This window comes from Rana temporaria, chromosome 7 (assembly GCF_905171775.1).
Source record: "Rana temporaria chromosome 7, aRanTem1.1, whole genome shotgun sequence".
NCBI lineage: Eukaryota > Metazoa > Chordata > Amphibia > Anura > Ranidae > Rana > Rana temporaria.
This window is the reverse complement of record NC_053495.1, coordinates 13603890-13623385: the sequence shown is the minus strand read 5'-3', so window position 1 is coordinate 13623385 and position 19496 is coordinate 13603890. Positions and strand designations below refer to the sequence as shown.

The following is a 19496-nucleotide window of genomic DNA, read 5'->3' as shown; positions in this document are numbered from 1 at the left end:
TGCTCTAGAGGAGCAAAGAGGGTTTTGGAGGAAATATAGGGCTATACCTACTGGCCCGGATTCAGATACAATTGCGTATCTATCGGCGGGCGTAACGTATCTCAGATACGTTACGCCGCCGTAACTTAGGGCGCAAGTTCCGTATTCAGAAAGAACTTGCGCCCTAAGTTAAGGCGGCGCAGCGTATGTGGTCCGGCGTAAGCGGAATTCAAATTCTCCATGCAGTGGGCGTGTTGTATGGTAATGAAGGCTGACCCCACGTAAATGACGTTTTTGGCTAACGGCGCATGTGCCGTCCGTGAAAGTATCCCAGTGCGCATGCTCCAAATGAACCCGCAAAAAGCCAATGCTTTCGACGTGAACGTAAATTACACCCAGCCCTATTCGCGAACGACTTACGCAAACGACGTAATCGACGGAAAATTTGACGCTGGCCCGACGTCCATACTTAACATAGGATACGCCTCATATAGCAGGGGTAACTTTACGCCGGAAAAAGCCTAACGTAAACGACGTAAAAAAATGCACCGGGCGGACGTACGTTTCTGAATCGGCGTATCTACCTAATTTGCATACTCCTCACGTAAATCTACGGAAGCGCCACTTAGCGGCCAGCGTAAATATGCAGCCTAAGATACGACGATGTAAGAGACTTACGCCGGTCGGATCTTAGAAAAATCTATGCGTAACTGATTCTACGAATCAGGCGCATAGATACGACCCCGCACACTCAGAGTTACGACGGCGTATCCGGAGATACACCGTCGTAACTCCTATCTGAATCCGGGCCACTGTATATATGCCATGCCTATACAAATCATTACATTTCACGTTTATCTCTCCTAGGTTGAGTGCTTTGTATGGAGGAATTTACATGCTCAACAAACCCGTAGATGAGATTTTGATGGAAAAGGGGAAAGTAGTTGGTGTGAGGTCTGAAGGAGAGGTAAGAAGGTGCCATTATTATTGTATGATTCTAATATCCCTTTGTGTTTTCTGCTCGTCCTCTGAGGCTGGAAGAAAAGGTATCCAAAGAGAAATCGTACCCTGCCATGGAAGATTTCCTTTTGAATATGTTAGTTATAAGTTGTATAAAGAAGAAAAAATGTCTTTATCCTCCATTGAGGGACACAGGATTGTGACATGTGGTTATACTGCCGCCTACAGGAAGTGGCAGTATAACCACATGTGGTAGACCAGCCTTTCTCAAGCTTTTTACCCCAGAGAACCCTAAAATATTTTTCAGGTCTTGAGGAACTAGGGTGGCCACTGCATTCTGCAGGTCTGTCCCGGGCACCTTCACTCTGGGACAATAGAGTATCCCGGAATGAAACTGACACAGGTCCCAGCATGAACCCCTCAGAGCTTAAGATGTGACACCCCCCCAAACTAGTGAGAAACTACAGGTCCCAGCATAGATCTGTGAAATCTATGGGGTCACACCCTTGGATCTCACGGGTTCATGTTGGGAGTTTCAAAATTGGGGGGGGGGGGGTCACATCTTTAGATATCATCGGTTCATTCTGGGATTGGTAGTCCTTTACTGGGGGGGTGACCTTCCCAAAGTTAAGGACTACAGGTCCCAGCATGAACCCCCCCCCCCCCCAGAGCTGAAGATGTGAGACCCCCTGCCCCCCAAATAGTGAAGAACTACAGGTCCCAGCATAAACCTGTGAAATCTATGGGATCACACCCTTAGATCTCAGGGTGTTCATGCTGGGTGTTGTAGTCCTTCAAATTGGGGGGGGGGAGTGTCACATCTTTAGATATTAGGAGTTTATGCTGGGACTTGTAGTAGTTCTTCACTTTTGGGGGGAATGTGACCCCCAAAAGTGAAAGACTACAGGTCCCACCATGAACCCCTCAGAGAGCTGAAGATGTGACCCCCCCAACTAGTGAAGAACTACAGGTCCCAGGATGAACCAGTGAAAACTATGGGGGTTCACAATTTTTTTTTATAAAAAGTTATCTTTTTTTAGGAAGGGGGGGGGGGGTTCCTGAATGGCAGTTTGGAAATGTGGTCACCCTATGAGCAACCCCTGCCTAAATTATATCATCTGGGATCAGTGGGAACAATGCTCTTTACATTGTTGGTTAGTAGGAAGAATGCCCATCCTACAGTTGTTGTAAAAAAAAAAACACTCTTACAAACAATTAATAAGGTCATTGGTGTTGTGACACTGGCTCTGCCAAAAGGCTTTGGACCCAGAACTATGCAGGCAGCATCACATGGGAGGTCAAGCAGCCACAAAAACACCTAGCAACCTCTGGAGGAACCCCAAGGTTCCATGGAACCCTAGCTGAGAATATCTGTTTAAACTAGTTTACAATCCTACGTTTGAAAATTTACTCCAAGGAAATTTTTTTATGGCAAGTGTAAAAATCATATTTGTCCATCAGTACAGGAAGGGATTCTTTACGGTAAGAATAGGTAAGGCAAACCTGCGCTTCAACCATCTGGTTAGGTTGCCAACTGTGTCCCTACATGGGCCCATATGGTTACAAGGCCCAAATGCTCTTCCTTTTTAAAGTTGAACATTAAGTCCTGATAGATGATTTCAGGCTGGCCCATTTTGCAGTTATTGCTATTTAAAATGTTTAAAATCCTGTAATGTAATCTTCTGACAGCTTTAAGATTTACTGTTGCTAAAGGGGGAAGAAGGCAACAGAAATTACACAGAATGTGCAAAGTAAACCCAGATTAGGCAGGGAGAAAAGAGAAACAGGAGAGGTGACAGGACAAACTCTGCTGCCAGGGAGACAGAAGAGTGAAACTTATAACGGTAGAGTCTTATTATCTCCCTGACTCTTGATTCGCTTTCCTTTTTCCCCTAATTGGCACCCTGTGAACGTCAGCTCTGTAAATGCTAGTACAAATCGGATGGCATCGACCAGTTAAATAGAAACAGGCAGGGTTTTGGCCCGTGTGTGGGACATGACCGAAAAAGGTCTGCCGATCAGCATCTGATCAGTGTGTTCTGGCAGGGCCGTTGCCCCTGTATATTGTATGCACACAATAGCTCTACTTGGTTCTACTTTTGCACAAGAAGATACACTGTGAACTTATTGTAGGTCCATTAGGCTTGAGTAGGGACTGGGACAGGAATTCCAGTAATATTTGTCACCAGGGCCCTGTTGTGTTCTTGTTATCACTTCTGGAGGAAGATGTCATGGTTCTTTCTTCCCTTACAGATCGCTCACTGTAAGCAACTCATCTGTGACCCCAGTTATGTTCCTGATCAAGTGAAGAAGGTCGGTCAGGTGATCAGAGTCATCTGCATCCTCAGCCATCCAATCAGGAACACCAATGAGTGCACATCCTGCCAAATCATCATCCCCCAGATGCAGGTCAACAGGAAATCAGGTTAGAGACAATGCAAGGCTATGTTATAATGTGCAACAAGCACCCTGTAAATGTGGTTACTTGGTTAAAGAAAGTTTGTTTTTCTCACTTTTTCCGGCAAGCAGTGACTCCAATCTTTGCTCTGTTGAAGAGCTATGGCTGCCACTGGCATCCAGGGCTTCCAGTAGTGACATAGTGGACAGCAGGTGGAGCTACAGAGCTACAGAGCACTGCCGGTTTCCAGTAGTGACATAGTGGACAGCAGGTGGAGCTACAGAGCACAGAGGAATTTAGCTTCTGACACACCTGGAAGTGTCGGATACCTGCAACAGCTGTAGTTTTCGAACAGAGGGGAGATTGGCTTCGCTGCTCACCATGCTGTAAATATAACTACTTTTATTTTACGGGATCCAGTACTGATGTAGAGACTGATGTTTCAGCACTGCAGTAGAGACTGGTGGTCCAGCACTGAAGTAGAGACTGGTGATCCAGCACTGCAGTAGAGACTGGTGACCCAACAGTGCAGTAGAGACTGGTGGTCCAGCACTGAAGTAGAGACTGATGTTTCAGCACTGCAGTAGAGACTGGTGGTCCAACAGTGCAGTAGAGACTGGCGATCCAGCACTGCAGTAGAGACTGGTGATCCAGCACTGAAGTAGAGACTGGTGACCCAGCACTGAAGTAGAGACTGGTGATCCAGCACTGCAGTAGAGACTGGCGATCCAGCACTGAAGTAGAGACTGGTGACCCAGCACTGAAGTAGAGACTAGTGATCCAGCACTGACGTAGAGACTGGTGATCCAGCACTGCAGTAGAAACTGGTGATCCAGCACTGAAGTAGAGACTGGTGATCCAGCACTGAAGTAGAGACTAGTGATCCAGCACTGACGTAGAGACTGGTGATCCAGCACTGCAGTAGAGACTGGTGATCTAGCGATGCAGTAGAGACTGGCGGTCCAGCACTGTAGTAGAGACTGGCGGTCCAGCACTAAAGTAGAGACTGGTGATCCAGCACTGCAGTAGAGACTGGTGACCCAGCACTGCAGTAGAGAAAGGTGATCCAGCACTGAAGTAAAGACTGGTGACCCAGCACTGAAGTAGAGACTGGTGACCCAGCACTGAAGTAGAGACTGGTGATCCAGCACTGCAGTAGAGACTGGCGATCCAGCACTGAAGTAGAGACTGGTGACCCAGCACTGAAGTAGAGACTAGTGATCCAGCACTGACGTAGAGACTGGTGATCCAGCACTGCAGTAGAAACTGGTGATCCAGCACTGAAGTAGAGACTGGTGATCCAGCACTGAAGTAGAGACTAGTGATCCAGCACTGACGTAGAGACTGGTGATCCAGCACTGCAGTAGAGACTGGTGATCTAGCGATGCAGTAGAGACTGGCGGTCCAGCACTGTAGTAGAGACTGGCGGTCCAGCACTAAAGTAGAGACTGGTGATCCAGCACTGCAGTAGAGACTGGTGACCCAGCACTGCAGTAGAGAAAGGTGATCCAGCACTGAAGTAAAGACTGGTGACCCAGCACTGCAGTAGAGAAAGGTGATCCAGCACTGAAGTAGAGACTGGTGGTCCAGCACTGAAGTAGAGACTGGTGATCCAGCACTGAAGTAGAGACTGGTAGTCCAGCACTGAAGTAGAGACTGGTGGTCCAGCACTGAAGTAGAGACTGGTGATCCAGCACTGCAGTAGAGACTGGTGATCCAGCACTGAAGTAGAGACTGGTGATCCAACAGTGCAGTAGAGACTTGTGGTTCAGCACTGAAGCCAGGCATAACCGGTCCTATCTTTGGATAGGTGGTCCCTCCAAATTTAGAGGCGGGATCGGGGCAGGACCAACACCTAAAATCGGTTCGCCCAGAAAAAAGTGGGCATGCCTAATGGACATGAACAGTGTATGGGGTTATCAGTATTTCGGGAGACACCCATCATCTTGACAGGAAGTGAGGGGAATTTTACCTGTTGGGAGACACCAGTAATTATATGGCAAAGCCCTATTAAAAATATTAGATTTCTACCTGTTAAAATAGAAAACAATAGATTTAAATAACTTGTTTGCCACCTATTTAAAAAAAAATCTTCTTTGCCAATAACAAGAGAGGTTCCTACATTGAATACAACGTTGTTCTTCCATAATACAGAATTCCATGAAATATATTGCTACAGGGCTCGACAATTCCTGGGCGCCCGGTCGCCATCTGGTGGTGAGCCGTTGGTATTACAAGTTATTACCACCAGATGTGAGCTGGCGCCATCTGGTGGTGGCCGTTGGTATTACAAGTTAAGCATTACAAGTTAAACAGCAATTCTAATGTCATTTTTCACTATTTTCACTGCCATCTTCTTCCCTCTAATTAGAACCCCCAAACATTATATGGCGATCGTTGCAATACCTTCTGTCACGCCGTATTTGCGCAGTGGTCTTACAAGCGCACTTTTTTGGGAAAAAATTACACTTTTTTTAATAAAAAAATAAGATAACAGTAAAGTTATCCCCCTTTTTTTTTAATATTATGAAAGATAATGTTACGCCGAGTAAATTCATACCCAACATGTCACGCTTCAAAATTGGGTCCGCTCATGGAATGCCGACAAACTTTTACCCTTTAAAATCTTCATAGGCGACGTTTAAAAAAATCTACAGGTTGCATGTTTTGAGTTACAGAGGAGGTCTAGGGCTAGAATTATTGCTCTTGCTCTACCAATCGCGGCGATACCTCACATGTGTGGTTTGAACACCACCGTTTACATATGCGGGCGCTGCTCACGTATGTGTTCGCTTCTGCGCGCAAGCTCGTCGGGACGGGGTTCGTTTTCTGGCTCCTAACTTTTTTAGCTGGCTCCTAGTTTCCAAGAAAATTTGTCAAACCCTGTATTGCTATATATTACCTACGAAGCATTGATTTAAAATGAGAAAGCTTTATCCCTACACCCTCCCCATAGGATGCACATTCTCAAAGGACGACTATAAATATGATTTGTTATATTAATTAATCTACCGGCCTGTCTTCCGAAGCTCCGGGCACAACAGACCCGCTAGCAGCCCATCCTCTCTGGAGCGCTCCCATGTATTATTTATAGCAGGGGTGATTATAACTGCAATCTGTTGTATATTTCTCTCCGCTCAGACATCTACGTGTGCATGGTTTCTTGTTCGCACTGCGTGGCATCAGACGGGAAGTATGTCGCTATAATTAGCACGACGGTGGAAACTGAGAATCCGGAGAGTGAGATCCAGCCGGCGCTAGAACTCCTGGAACCCGTCGATCAGAAGTAAGCGGAACCGATTGGGCAATGGGGCTCATTCGAGGCCAAATTTTTATTACTGGAGCCTGTAGACCATAAATGTTTGGAGAACTAAATAGCATCCCTCTGCTAGGGTCCACCTGTATTACACATAGCTGGTCTTACTGGCCCCAACCTGGCTTAGAATATTGGGACTGTATAAATAACTCCATATGAGAAGACTATTCCTACCAGTGATGCAATATGTGCCCAATAAATATATAGGGAAAAGCTGCCTTGTGGTCTTTACCGCCTTTAGGCAGGTGCCTACTGTGCCTAATGGTAAACTGGTGTGTCTTATCTCTGGAAACAGATTTACAGTTTACAAAATATATAGCACTATTTATATATATATAAATCAGATAGAGCATACACACGGTCGGGATTCCTGACGAAAAGCTCTCATCGCAGTTTTTCCAACAGGAAAACCGGTCGTGTGTACGGGGCATTACATATGCAGAAAAATTCATTTTTTTTTGTTTTTTTTCAGGTTTGTCTCTATTAATAACCAGTATGTCCCAACGCATGACGGAACAAAGAACCAGGTGAGAGCCCTGTGTGAATGTATTTTCCTCTACACTGACCTATTCACACAATTTTGGTAATTATTTACAAATGATATACTTGCTGATCCTGTGCAAATCGTAGCCTCATGCCTTGTACACATGACCGATGTCGTGTGTATGCTCCGTAGCAGCTTTCTGGACGAAAAAACTGCTGCAAAAAAATTAAAACCAGCTCTCTTTTTTCTCGTCGCGAAAAACGGTCGTGTGTACGAGGCATCAGTTTCCTGTTTTTAGCTGACAGGAGTGGCACCCAGTGTGGTCTTCTACTGCTGTGGCCCATCTGCTTCAAGGTTTGATGTGCTGTGCGTTTCGAGATGGTATTCTGCATACCTTGGTTCTAATGAATGGTTATTTTAGTTAACGTTAATTAAATCCCCAATGGACTTTTTTTTTTTTTACCACTACTTTTTCCTTTATATTGGCTTTTAAAATGTACAAATTCAGCAATTTATAATTTGGAAGAAAGGTTTAGCACTGGGAAACACTTTTTGAAATATAAAAAGTGCATTTTATATACATCTATATTAGGGCTGTGGAAATTAAAGATTAATTCCTCGATTAATTGTTCATTTTTTTGATCGATCAAAATTCTTTTGAGCGGTACTAGTGGTGCGAACGGGTCACCGTGATCTGCGGAGCTCCGCTGCTGCCTCGGGAATAGGAAAGGCCGCGGCTTCGGCCTAGCTCCCGGAGCGGCGGTCATCTTGGTCCACCCGGCGGCGGCCTAGGTGAGCCTAGAGCGGCGTGCTGACGTCATCACCCGGCCTCAACTGCTCGTGATCGGCCGGCTTCTCTGGTATGACTAAGCAAGCACTAATCTTCCTATACAGTGGGGGAGATGTCTGTGCATATTACAGTGGGGGGGAGATGTCTGTGCATATTACAGTGGGGAAGATGTCTGTGGATATTACAGTGGGGGAGATGTCTGTGGATATTACAGTGGGGGAGATGTCTGTGGATATTACAGTGGGGGAGATGTCTGTGGATATTACAGTGGGGGAGAGGTCTGTGGATATTACAGTGGGGGGGGGATGTCTGTGGATATAACTGTGGGGGAGATGTCTGTGGATATTACAGTGGGGGAGATGTCTGTGGATATTACAGTGGGGGGAGACGTCTGTGGATATTACAGTGGGGAGATGTCTGTGGATATTACAGGGGGGGATGTCTGTGGATATTACAGTGGGGAGATGTCTGTGGATATTACAGTGGGGAGATGTCTGTGGGTATTACAGTGGGGGGGAGATGTCTGTGGATATTACAGTGGGGGAGATGTCTGTGGATATTACAGTGGGGGAGATGTCTGTGGATATTACAGTGGGGGAGAGGTCTGTGGATATTACAGTGGGGGAGATGTCTGTGGATATTACAGTGGGGGGAGAAGTCTGTGGATATTACAGGGGGGGATGTCTGTGGATATTACAGTAGGGGAGAGGTCTGTGGATATTACAGTGGGGGAGATGTCTGTGGATATTACAGTGGGGGGGATGTCTGTGGATATTACAGTGGGGGAGATGTCTGTGGATATTACAGTGGAGGAGATGTCTGTGGATATTACAGTGGGGGAGATGTCTGTGGATATAACTGTGGGGGGAGATGTCTGTGGATATTACAGTGGAGGAGATGTCTGTGGATATTACAGTGGGGGAGATGTCTGTGGATATTACAGTGGGCACTATATATGGGGGTGATCCGAAAAATGTATGTGCATTATAATTAATCGAAATTAGTCGATAAAAAAAAAAAAACGATTAATCGAACACGAAAATTTTAATCAGTAACAGCCCTAATTTATATAGCTCAGACCAAAATGAGGCACAAATGAGGAGGAAAGCGGGACAGAGGCTCCAAATCAGGGACAGTCCTTTGAAATCAGGGACAGTCCTTTGAAATCAGGGACAGTCCTTTGAAATCAGGGACAGTCCTTTGAAATCAGGGACAGTTGGGAGATATGCAACATCTTTTCAGTTCACTCTGACAACAGCACTAAGTAAAAAACACTCGGGGTGCCTCCTCCGAAGGACGGAGAAGATTAAACACTGTGCTAAGCTCTCACTAGCAATGTCATGCCCACGTCACAGCGCCAGCCTTGCCAGGGCAGGGGGAGTTGATGGTGCGTCTCCTCTAACTGGGCTATTAGGCATGCATGCTTTGCTGAGAGGTGCTGGCACACAGATTAACAAACTGCCTTGGCGTACTGTCAGCCACCAAGAGACAACTTGTACTCGTGTATAGATGTTTTATGGTGTTTAGTCCTCGCTGCTTTCACTTAAAGGGCTAGTAGACATACGATATACTTAAAGCTGGTTTATGTAAAAGAGTATTTATATCCCATTCACACTTATACCCAAATATGTTTTCGTGGAATTGAATATACAGTATATGAAATTATTCTGTTGCCACATTAAAACGAAAAAAAAAAAATATATGAAATAGTTTCCTGTCAAAGAAGAGTATTAAAGTGGTTGTAAACCCACTTTGCAAAAAAAAAAAAAAAATCTAACTCCTGCAAGACAAAGGCATAATGAGCTAGTATGTATAGCATACTAGCTCATTATGTAATACTCACCTGGGATCGAAGTGCCTGACACAGCACTGGCTGGTGACATGTTGTTACCTCCAGGTATTGTGGCTCCGGCACTGATTGGCCGGAGCCGCGATGACATCATTCGTCGCGTGGGACCCGCCGGTAACGGCACAGTCACTGAAAGCAACGGCGCATACGTGCCATTGCTTCAGTGCGCATGTGCCGATTACTTTGGCGCATGCAAATACAGGGGATATCTCTTAAACCGTACATGTTTAGGAGATATCTGGGGTAGCTACAGGTAAGCCTTATTATAGGCTTACCTGTAGCATAAAGTGTGTTGTAAAGGTTTACAACCACTTTAAAAAGGAAGTAAACGCTGATAGGTGTTACTTCCTCTTTATTTCCCTGCAAAGGTAAAGCATAATGGCCTACTATGGTGGGTATGCTCAGGGCTCGCAACTGCATATCTGACAGAGCGCAAGGTACAGGAAGGCATAATGCAGAGAGTACAGGGTTCAGGAATACAGAGAGTACAGGGTTCAGGAATACAGAGAGTACTGGGTTCAGGAATACAGAGAGTACAGGGTTCAGGAATGCATAATGCAGAGAGTACAGGGCTCAGGAATACAGAGAGTACAGGGTTCAGGAATACAGAGAGTACAGGGTTCAGGAATGCAGAGAGTACAGGGTTCAGGAATGCATAATTCAGAGAGTACAGGGTTCAGGAATACAGAGAGTACAGGGTTCAGGAATACAGAGAGTACAGGGTTCAGGAATACATAGAGTACAGGGTTCAGGAATACAGAGAGTACAGGGTTCAGGAATACAGAGAGTGCAGGGTTCAGGAATACAGAGAGTACAGGGTTCAGGAATACAGAGAGTACAGGGTTCAGGAATACAGAGAGTACAGGGTTCAGGAATGCAGAGAGTACAGGGTTTCAGGAATACAGAGAGTACAGGGTTCAGGAATGCATAATGCAGAGAGTACAGGGTTCAGGAATACAGAGAGTACAGGGTTCAGGAATACAGAGAGTACAGGGTTCATGAATACAGAGAGTACAGGGTTCAGGAATACAGAGAGTACAGGGTTCAGGAATGCATAATGCAGAGAGTACGGGGTTCAGGAATACAGAGAGTACAGGCGTCAGGAATACAGAGAGTACAGGCTTCAGGAATACAGAGAGTACAGGGTTCAGCAATACAGAGAGTACAGGGTTCAGGAATACAGAGAGTACAGGGTTCAGGAATGCAGAGAGTACAGGGTTCAGGAATACAGAGAGTACAGGGTTCAGGAATACAGAGAGTACAGGGTTCAGGAATGCAGAGAGTACAGGGTTTCAGGAATACAGAGAGTACAGGGTTTAGGAATACATAGAGTACAGGGTTCAGGAATACAGAGAGTACAGGGTTCAGGAATACAGAGAGTACAGGGTTCAGGAATACAGAGAGTACAGGGTTCAGGAATGCAGAGAGTACAGGGTTCAGGAATGCAGAGAGTACAGGGTTCAGGAATACATAGAGTACAGGGTTCAGGAATGCAGAGAGTACAGGGTTCAGGAATGCAGAGAGTACAGGGTTCAGGAATACATAGAGTACAGGGTTCAGGAATACAGAGAGTACAGGGTTCAGGAATACATAGAGTACAGGGTTCAGCAATACAGAGAGTACAGGGTTCAGGAATACAGAGAGTACAGGGTTCAGGAATACATAGTACAGGGTTCAGGAATACAGAGAGTACAGGGTTCAGGAATACATAGTACAGGGTTCAGGAATACAGAGAGTACAGGGTTCAGGAATACATAGTACAGGGTTCAGGAATACAGAGAGTACAGGGTTCAGGAATACAGAGAGTACAGGGTTCAGGAATGCAGAGAGTACAGGGTTCAGGAATGCAGAGAGTACCGGGTTCCGGAATGCAGAGAGTACAGGGTTCAGGAATGCATATAATGCAGAGTTCGGGGCTCAGGAGTGCATATCACACAAGGTGCAGGGTTTAGGAGTGCATATCATGCAGTGCTCAGAAATGCACCATGTGCAGGGCTCAGGAGTGCATAGCGTGCAGGGTTTAAGAGTGCGCATCGCACAGGGTGCAGGGCTCAGGAGTGTGTATCACACAGTGTGCAGGGCTCAGTAATGCGCATCACATAGGGTGCAGGGCTCAGGAGTGTGTATTGCACATGGTGCAGAGCTCAGGATCTTCATAAAATCTTTCTTTCTTAAACATTGCAAATATATATAGTTCTTCTTTCAGACGTTTTCATAAATGAGGCCCGCTTTGCTCAAACATCTCTATCAATTCACTGATGCTTTGTCTTTCCGTAGATCTTTATCTCCCGGTCCTATGACGCAACCACGCACTTCGAGACCACCTGTGACGACATAAAGGACATTTTCCAAAGAATGACTGGCGCTTCATTGGCATTCAAGGACATGTTGAGTGTAAACCAGGAGACAAGCCAAGATGACGAGGACTGAGCAGCTTCGTCAGGAGGGCTTACTTAATAAGGCGGTGCTATGATGTACGACAACCCCAAGCAACCAATCAGATTCTACTGTTTCACATTTTAGAGCAGAAAAGTGAAAGATGTTTGCCTGTTGGTGGATAGGGGCTCCTGAGCTTAGCACAGTGCTTGCTGCCTTATTAAAGGCCGAGATCTCTCTTTTTTTTTTTTATAATTAAAGGGTCAGTCCACCTAAAAGTAAGTGATATTTTTGGAATAAATGGAGGCTTGACTGCCTGAGTCAGCCCCTGGTTTATTGTATGTGTTAGATACTCCAACAATGAGATCTCGCCATTCTTCCCAACTCTCTTCCTGTTCCCCATCAGAATTGTAGGTGTTCCTGCCAACCTTTGTGTGTTCCAACTTCGACTATTACCATCTCCACCCATCTTGAACAAAAAATTCCCATTGGGGTATTGTCAACCATTTTTATATATTTATATATTTATATTTATATATTTTATATATTTATATATTTTATATATTTTTATATCCAAGCCCTCTTGCTATGCAGATTCTAATATGTTTCAAAGCTTTGAATGTCCTTACAACTTAAGGCCATCTGGCTGTATGAACTAGGAAGCGAAATTCCAGAACTATTATATTAACTCATGTTGCCTTCCAACAGGCTCCCGTAGTGCCCACGGGTGCCCATGCATTAAGACAGCCCTGGGTAATAGCCCCTTATAATGAGAACAGCAGGTGTGCAGACTCGATAATCCAATGCAGGGATGGTGAGAACCCCTCATAATGGGTACAGCTGAGTTGGAACTTAGTCCAAGGATGGTGGGATCTTTTTATCATAGGCACAGGAGGTGTACAGACATGAAAGGGGGTGGTGGACCCTTCACAATGGACACAGGGGGCTAGATTCACATAGATCAGCGGATCTTTAGACCCGCGTGACCTATGTGATTTAAGATCCGCCGCCGCAAGTTTGAGAGGCAAGTGGGTAATTCACAAAACACTTACCTCCAAACTTGCGGCGGCGGATCGTAAATCCCCCGGCGGAATTCAAATTCCGCGGCTAGGGGGAGTGTGCTATTCAAATCAGGCGCGTCCCCACGCCGATCGAATAGCGCATGCGCTGTCCGAAAATTTTCCCAGGATGCATTGCTCCAAATGACGTCGCAACGTCGTCATTGGTTTCGACGCTTACGTAAATGACGTCCATCCGTATTCGCGAACGACTTACGCAAACGACGTAAAAAATTCAAATTTCGTCGTGGGAATGACGGCCATACTTAACATTGGCTGCGCCTCATAGAAGCAGGGTTAACTATGCGACGGGAAAACGATTACGTAAACGTCGTAACAACACTGCGTCGGGCCCGCGTACGTTCGTGAATTGGCGTATCTCGCTGATTTACATATTTCTCAGCGTAAATCAGCGAGAACGCCCCCAGCGGCCATTTTTAAATTGCAGTTAAGATCCAACGGTGTAACACAGTTACACCTGTCGGATCTTAGGCATATCTATGCGTAACTGATTCTATGAATCAGTCGCATAGATAAGACCGGCCTAACTCAGAGATACAACGGCGTATCAGGAGATACACCATCGTATCTCTTTGAGAATCTGGCCCAGGAGGTTTACAGACATGGGAACTCATCCAAGGGATGGTGGGAACCCCTTATAATGGGCACAGGAGGTTTACAGACATGGGAACTCATCCAAGGGATGGTGGGAACCCCTTATAATGAGCACAGTAGGAGCGCAGACCAAGGAACCTTGCATGGGATGGTGGGAACATATCATAATGGACACAGCTGATGTGCAGACCTGGAAACTTAGTGCAAGGATGATGGAAGCCTCTCATAATGGGCATAGCAGATGTGCAGACCCAGGAACCCAGCAGAGGGGTGGTGGGAACCCCGAATAATGGGCACAGCAGATATGCAGACCCAGAAACCCAGCACATGGATGGTGGGAGATGGGAACTCGTCATAATGGACACAGCTGATATGCAGACCTTGGAACTTAGTGCAAGGATGATGGAAGCCTCTCATAATGGGCATAGCAGATGTGCAGACCCAGAAACCCACCACGGGAATGGTGGGAACCCGTCATAATAGCCACAGCAGATGTGCCGACCCAGGACCTCAGTGCAAAGATCTCACCAATAGAATCCTTGAGAAATTTGTTGTTAGGTAGTTTAACAATCCATTACATACCACTGATATATCTCTTTTGGATGGACTGAGCCTTTAACCTCTGTATATACGTATTTCTGATTGCCTTTATTTTATGTAAATGTTGTAAATGTTTTTCTTTTTTTGGGTAAGCTTAACTTTTTTCTTTTTTACATAGATATCACACATCCATGTTTTAATTCCTTAGCTATAATTTGATCTTTTTTGTCTCCTCTATTATTGCTTTAAAAACACCCACTATACATACATTGCATGAAAACAATAATTAAATTCTTATAATGTACGATTATGAAAGGTAATTTTTTTCACGGAGTAATAAAGGACTATAACCCCTGTAATTTTTTTTGCCCTGCGTTCCCATTGGGTAGATCTTCCTTCACTTCCTGTCCCATAGCCAAAACAGGAAGTGGGAAATTCCTCCAAAGTGAGAGAATCCCTGGTTCTTACCAGATCTAGACTAGTGCCCTTGTTTCGTCAGATTTAGCGACCCGTCAGAATTGGTAACGGAAGTGACGTTCCATCACAGGTTGCCGCCTGCGCACCGACGTTCGGGTTCTGTCGGCAACCTGTGACGCGCAGTATGCGCCGTTCGGAAGCCTGTCAATCACAGGCAGTGCTTGGGAACGCCCACTCCCGAGGTCAAAATCGTGATAACGAGGTATGTGCTGAGAAAAAAAAAAACACCGGCATTCTGTCGGTAGGATGGCGCGACTCTGTGTGATGTCAGAATTTTTTTTAAAGGGTGAACCTCCACTTTAATTTGCCCATTGTAAGAGCCAATAAAAAGTGTTGCATTGTGGTATATGTTAATATATTATCACGTGTTGTGTAGGCCGGTAAAACACCAAAAAATGTGCCAGGTTCCAGGGACTGAAGGGTGTGAATGAGCGTTTGTATTCAATAAAGATATCTTTGTACCGATATTACTGGCTTGCTTTGAAATATTTTTTTCCTATCATGGGGGGGGGGGGGGGGGGGTGCTGATAATCGCAGTGCGTTCTTGTCTCCTGAGATCCGAGCATAATCGGTGAACGTGTTTACAATATTCTATTCTGGGAATCAGTTCGACTGAGTTCATCCAGTACAGGCCAACGTTTCTGTCCCCAGGGAACTTCATCAAGCCATCGGCCCTTGCTTTGTTCTGGGCTGCTTTTGAAATGAAAAGGAAACCAGTCATGATGGCTGTGACCCGTCATAGCCAAGTCCATCGCTTACCAGCTTTAGGCTTGTGTGTGTAACAAAGCACGCACGTGCTTCTGCGCCTTGCATGTATGGTAGCCCGTTCATTTTATTGGGCTGCACTATGTGCGGGAAACGCAGAACGGAAGTCCCTGACCCTTTTCCAAAATCATGCTGCACTGAAGCGCATGTGCTCTATCTCAATGTGCATGTTATTGCAATTTTGCAAGCGTTTCCAACCCACGCTAGTGTTAACCTAGCGTTAGAATAGAAGACAGTTCGGGCTCATTTACACTTGCGTTGTCTGTAAAGCGCAATTTGCAGTGGGCTGATTTTGAGAAAGACGCTTTGGAGATGACAGGACCCCTTTTTGACAGCCTGTTTTTTTGTTTTACAGCCGAACTGGCTTTTTAATGGGAGTACCATTAAGGCCGCAACTGTGACCCTAGAGTTGAATAGGTCATGTTCGGTGGCGGTACTGCCCACCAAACACCACAGGGGAGATAATTGTTCCTGCTTTGGGGTTAAAAACACGTGTGTACCCCCAAATGGCTACCTTTTTAACTTAAAGTGACAGTAAACTCTGGTTTAAAAAAAAAAATATTCTTTCCAAGTATGTATTCCTGACTCCAAAAAAGTAAATTTGATTGCTCTCAGCCTCCTGAGAGGCATACTAGCTCATTATGAATAACTTACCTTAGAACGAAGCCTTCCAGCGGCACTCGCACCCCGCTGAGATGGCTGTCATTTTCCCCTTAGCTTCGGCGCCGAATAGAGCCGAGCCGACCCGAGCTTCTTTTGGGAAGTTGTGACGCGCTGTGTGCGCCGTCGTTTAGCATGTCAATCAATTGGCATGACAATAGTCACGCCCACTCCCACGGGATTCCCTACCCGGAAGCCGCGGTGAATTCCACGGCTAAACGATATCTATGGCAAAAAAAAAATAAAGGTCAGTGTCATTTTATATGCAGCACGGTGCTGGATGTAGTGTTAGAATTTTTTTATAGGGTGAACCTCCACTTTAACCACTTGACCACTGGGCACGAAAACCCCCTTAATCACCAGACCAATTTTCAGCTTTCGGTGCTCTCACAATTTGAATGACAATTACTCAGTCATACAACATTGTACCCATCTGAAATTTTTGTCCTTTTTTTCCCACAAATAGAGCTTTCTTTTGGTGGTATTTGATCACCTCTGCGGTTTTTATTTTTTGCGCTATAAAAGAAAAAAGACTGAAAATTCTGTAAAAAAAAAAAAAAAAATCTAGTTTCTGTCATATTAGCAGGTTATTTCTCACACACAGCATATGCATACTACAAATTACACCCCAAAACACATTCTGCTATTCCTCCCGAGTATAGCGATACCACATGTTTGCGACTTTTACACAGCGTGGCCACATAGAGAGGCCCAACATGCAGGGAGCACCATCAGGCGTTCTGGAGCACCCAGGCCAATTCTGACATTTCTCTCCTACATGTAAAAATCATCATTTATTTGCTAAAAAAATTACATAGAAACCCAAAACATTATATATGCTTTTTTTTCAAAGACCCTAGAGAATACAATGGCGGTTGTTGCAACTTTTTATCTTGCACGGTATTTTCGCAGCAATTTTTTGAACGCGTGTTTTTAAAAAAAAAAACAGTTTTGTGCTTAAAAAAAAAAAAAAACAGTAAAGTTAGCCCAATGTTTTTGCATAATATGAAAGATGAAGTTACGCCGAGTAAATAGATACCCAACATGTCACCCTTCAAAATTGCACACGCTCGTGAAATTGCGCCAAACGTTGCTACTTAAAAATCCCCATAGGCGACGTATTGCAAGGTATTGGAGTATTGAGGGTATTGCGGAGTATTGGGGGGGTATTGCAGAGTATGGGGGGGTATTGCAGATTATGGGGGGGGGTATTGCAGAGTATGGGGGGGGGTATTGCAGAGTATGGGGGGGTATTGCAGAGTATGGGGGGGGGTATTGCAGAGTATGGGGGGGGTATTGCAGAGTATGGGGGGGGGATTGCAGAGTATGGGGGGGGGTATTGCAGAGTATGGGGGGGGTATTGCAGAGTATGGGGGGGGTATTGCAGAGTATGGGGGGGGGGTATTGCAGAGTATGGGGGGGGTGGGTATTGCAGAGTATGGGTGGGTGGGTATTGCAGAGTATGGGTGGGTGGGTATTGCAGAGTAAAATAAAAAAAATGATGAGTGCAATACTCTGCAATACCCCACCCCATACTCTGCAATACCCCACCCCATACTCTGCAATACCCCACCCCATACTCTGCAATACCCCACCCCATACTCTGCAATACCCACCCCCCCAGGGTGGGTATTGCAGAGTATGGGGTGGGGTATTGCAGAGTATGGGGTGGGGTATTGCACTCATCATTATTTTTTTTTTACTGCAGAGTATTGCGCAGGGATGGCTGGATCTGTGACTGCAATTGTCACAGATCCAGCCCACAGTGCGGCGGCTGCTGCTGCCGCCCGATCCCCCCCCCTCCCTCTCCTCTCACACTGTACCGAACGGTACAGAGAGGAGAGGGAGGAACCGGCGTCATTACATGACGCCGGTTTGTTTACAAGTGATCGCGCCGTCATTGGACGGCGCGATCACGTGGTAAGGAGCCGCTTCCATTGGCTCCTTACCGCGAGTGCTGTTGCTGCGGGTCCCGTAGACCCGGCGAGCACCGGCGATCGCGTGTGCGCGCCCGCTCGGGCGCGCACAACGCAGTCTCTGGGAGGACGTACATTGACGCCCTCCTAGAGTACAGGAACCGCTCTGTAGCCGTATTTTGGCTATAGGGCGGTTACCAACTGGTTAAGGAACTGAGGGGAATCGCTTCTCGGCCTTTTGGCTGAGATCAAGTGTAGTATCTGTTCTTATCAGTTGCCAGTAGGTGGTGCTATGCTAACCGTCCTGAGTACACTTTATAAATAGCTTAATAATACATTTTATAAGTAAACTAAATAAATAACATTTTAATAAACTTCATAAATAACTTTATAATACATTTTATAAGTAAACTAAATAAATAACTTTTTCATAAACGTTATAATAAATTTTATAAGAAAACTTTATAAATAACGTTTTAATAATCTTCATAAATAACTTTATAATACATTTTATAAGTAAACTTTATTAATATTTTTTTCATAAACTTTATAAATAAATTGATAATAAATGTTATAAGTAAACGTTATAAATAACTTTTTAATAAACTTCATAAATAACTTTATAATACATTTTATAAGTAAACTAAATAAGTCATTTATAAAGTTTACTTATAAAATGTATTATAACGTTTATGAAAAAGTTATTTATAAAGTTTACATAGAAAATTTATTATCAATTTATTTATATAGTTTATGAAAAAATTATTAATAAAGTTTACGTATAAAATGTATTATAAAGTTATTTATGAAGTTTATTAAAACTTTATTTATAAAGTTTTCTTATAAAATGTATTATAACGTTTATGAAAAAGTTATTTATAACGTTTACTTATAAAAATGTATTATAAAGTTATTTATGAAGTTTATTAAAATTTTATTTTTTTAATAAACTTTATAAATAACGTTATAATACATTTTATGATTAAACTTTATAAATAAAGTTTTAATAAACTTCATAAATAACTTTATAATACATTTTATAAGTAAACTTTATTAATCATTTTTTCATAAACTATATAAATAAATTGATAATACATTTTATAAGTAAACTTTATAAATAACTTTTTAATAAACTTCATAAATAACTTTCCTGACAGACTCCATGGCAGCCTACGTGTGGGTTAACCCCGCCTCTCATACCTCATAGGACCCTACTCCCATAAAGCTTTGCTTCTTGGCCATAGACAGTGTTCCTTTTTTGTCCTCCTCCTAGGACCTATAACGTTTTTACACTTTAAATCCAAGTCCTGGCG

The 19496-nt window shown here is 44.4% G+C and overlaps 1 protein-coding gene and 1 pseudogene across 1 annotated transcript in view; both read left to right on the top strand.

Moving 5' to 3' along the window:
- The window catches only part of LOC120945073 (rab GDP dissociation inhibitor alpha-like), a 30005-nt gene extending 17616 nt beyond the window's left edge, over positions 1–12389 (top strand). Inside the window, exons 7-11 of the mRNA XM_040358935.1 lie at positions 847–946; positions 3193–3364; positions 6479–6623; positions 7126–7180; positions 12054–12389. Coding sequence (XP_040214869.1) covers positions 847–946; positions 3193–3364; positions 6479–6623; positions 7126–7180; positions 12054–12206 — 625 coding nt within the window. The 3' untranslated portion in view covers positions 12207–12389. The remainder of the gene's footprint in view (positions 1–846; positions 947–3192; positions 3365–6478; positions 6624–7125; positions 7181–12053) is intronic.
- Positions 12390–18405: 6016 nt separating this feature from the next.
- On the top strand, positions 18406–18563 carry LOC120946305 (annotated as a pseudogene).
- Positions 18564–19496: the final 933 nt, after the last annotated feature.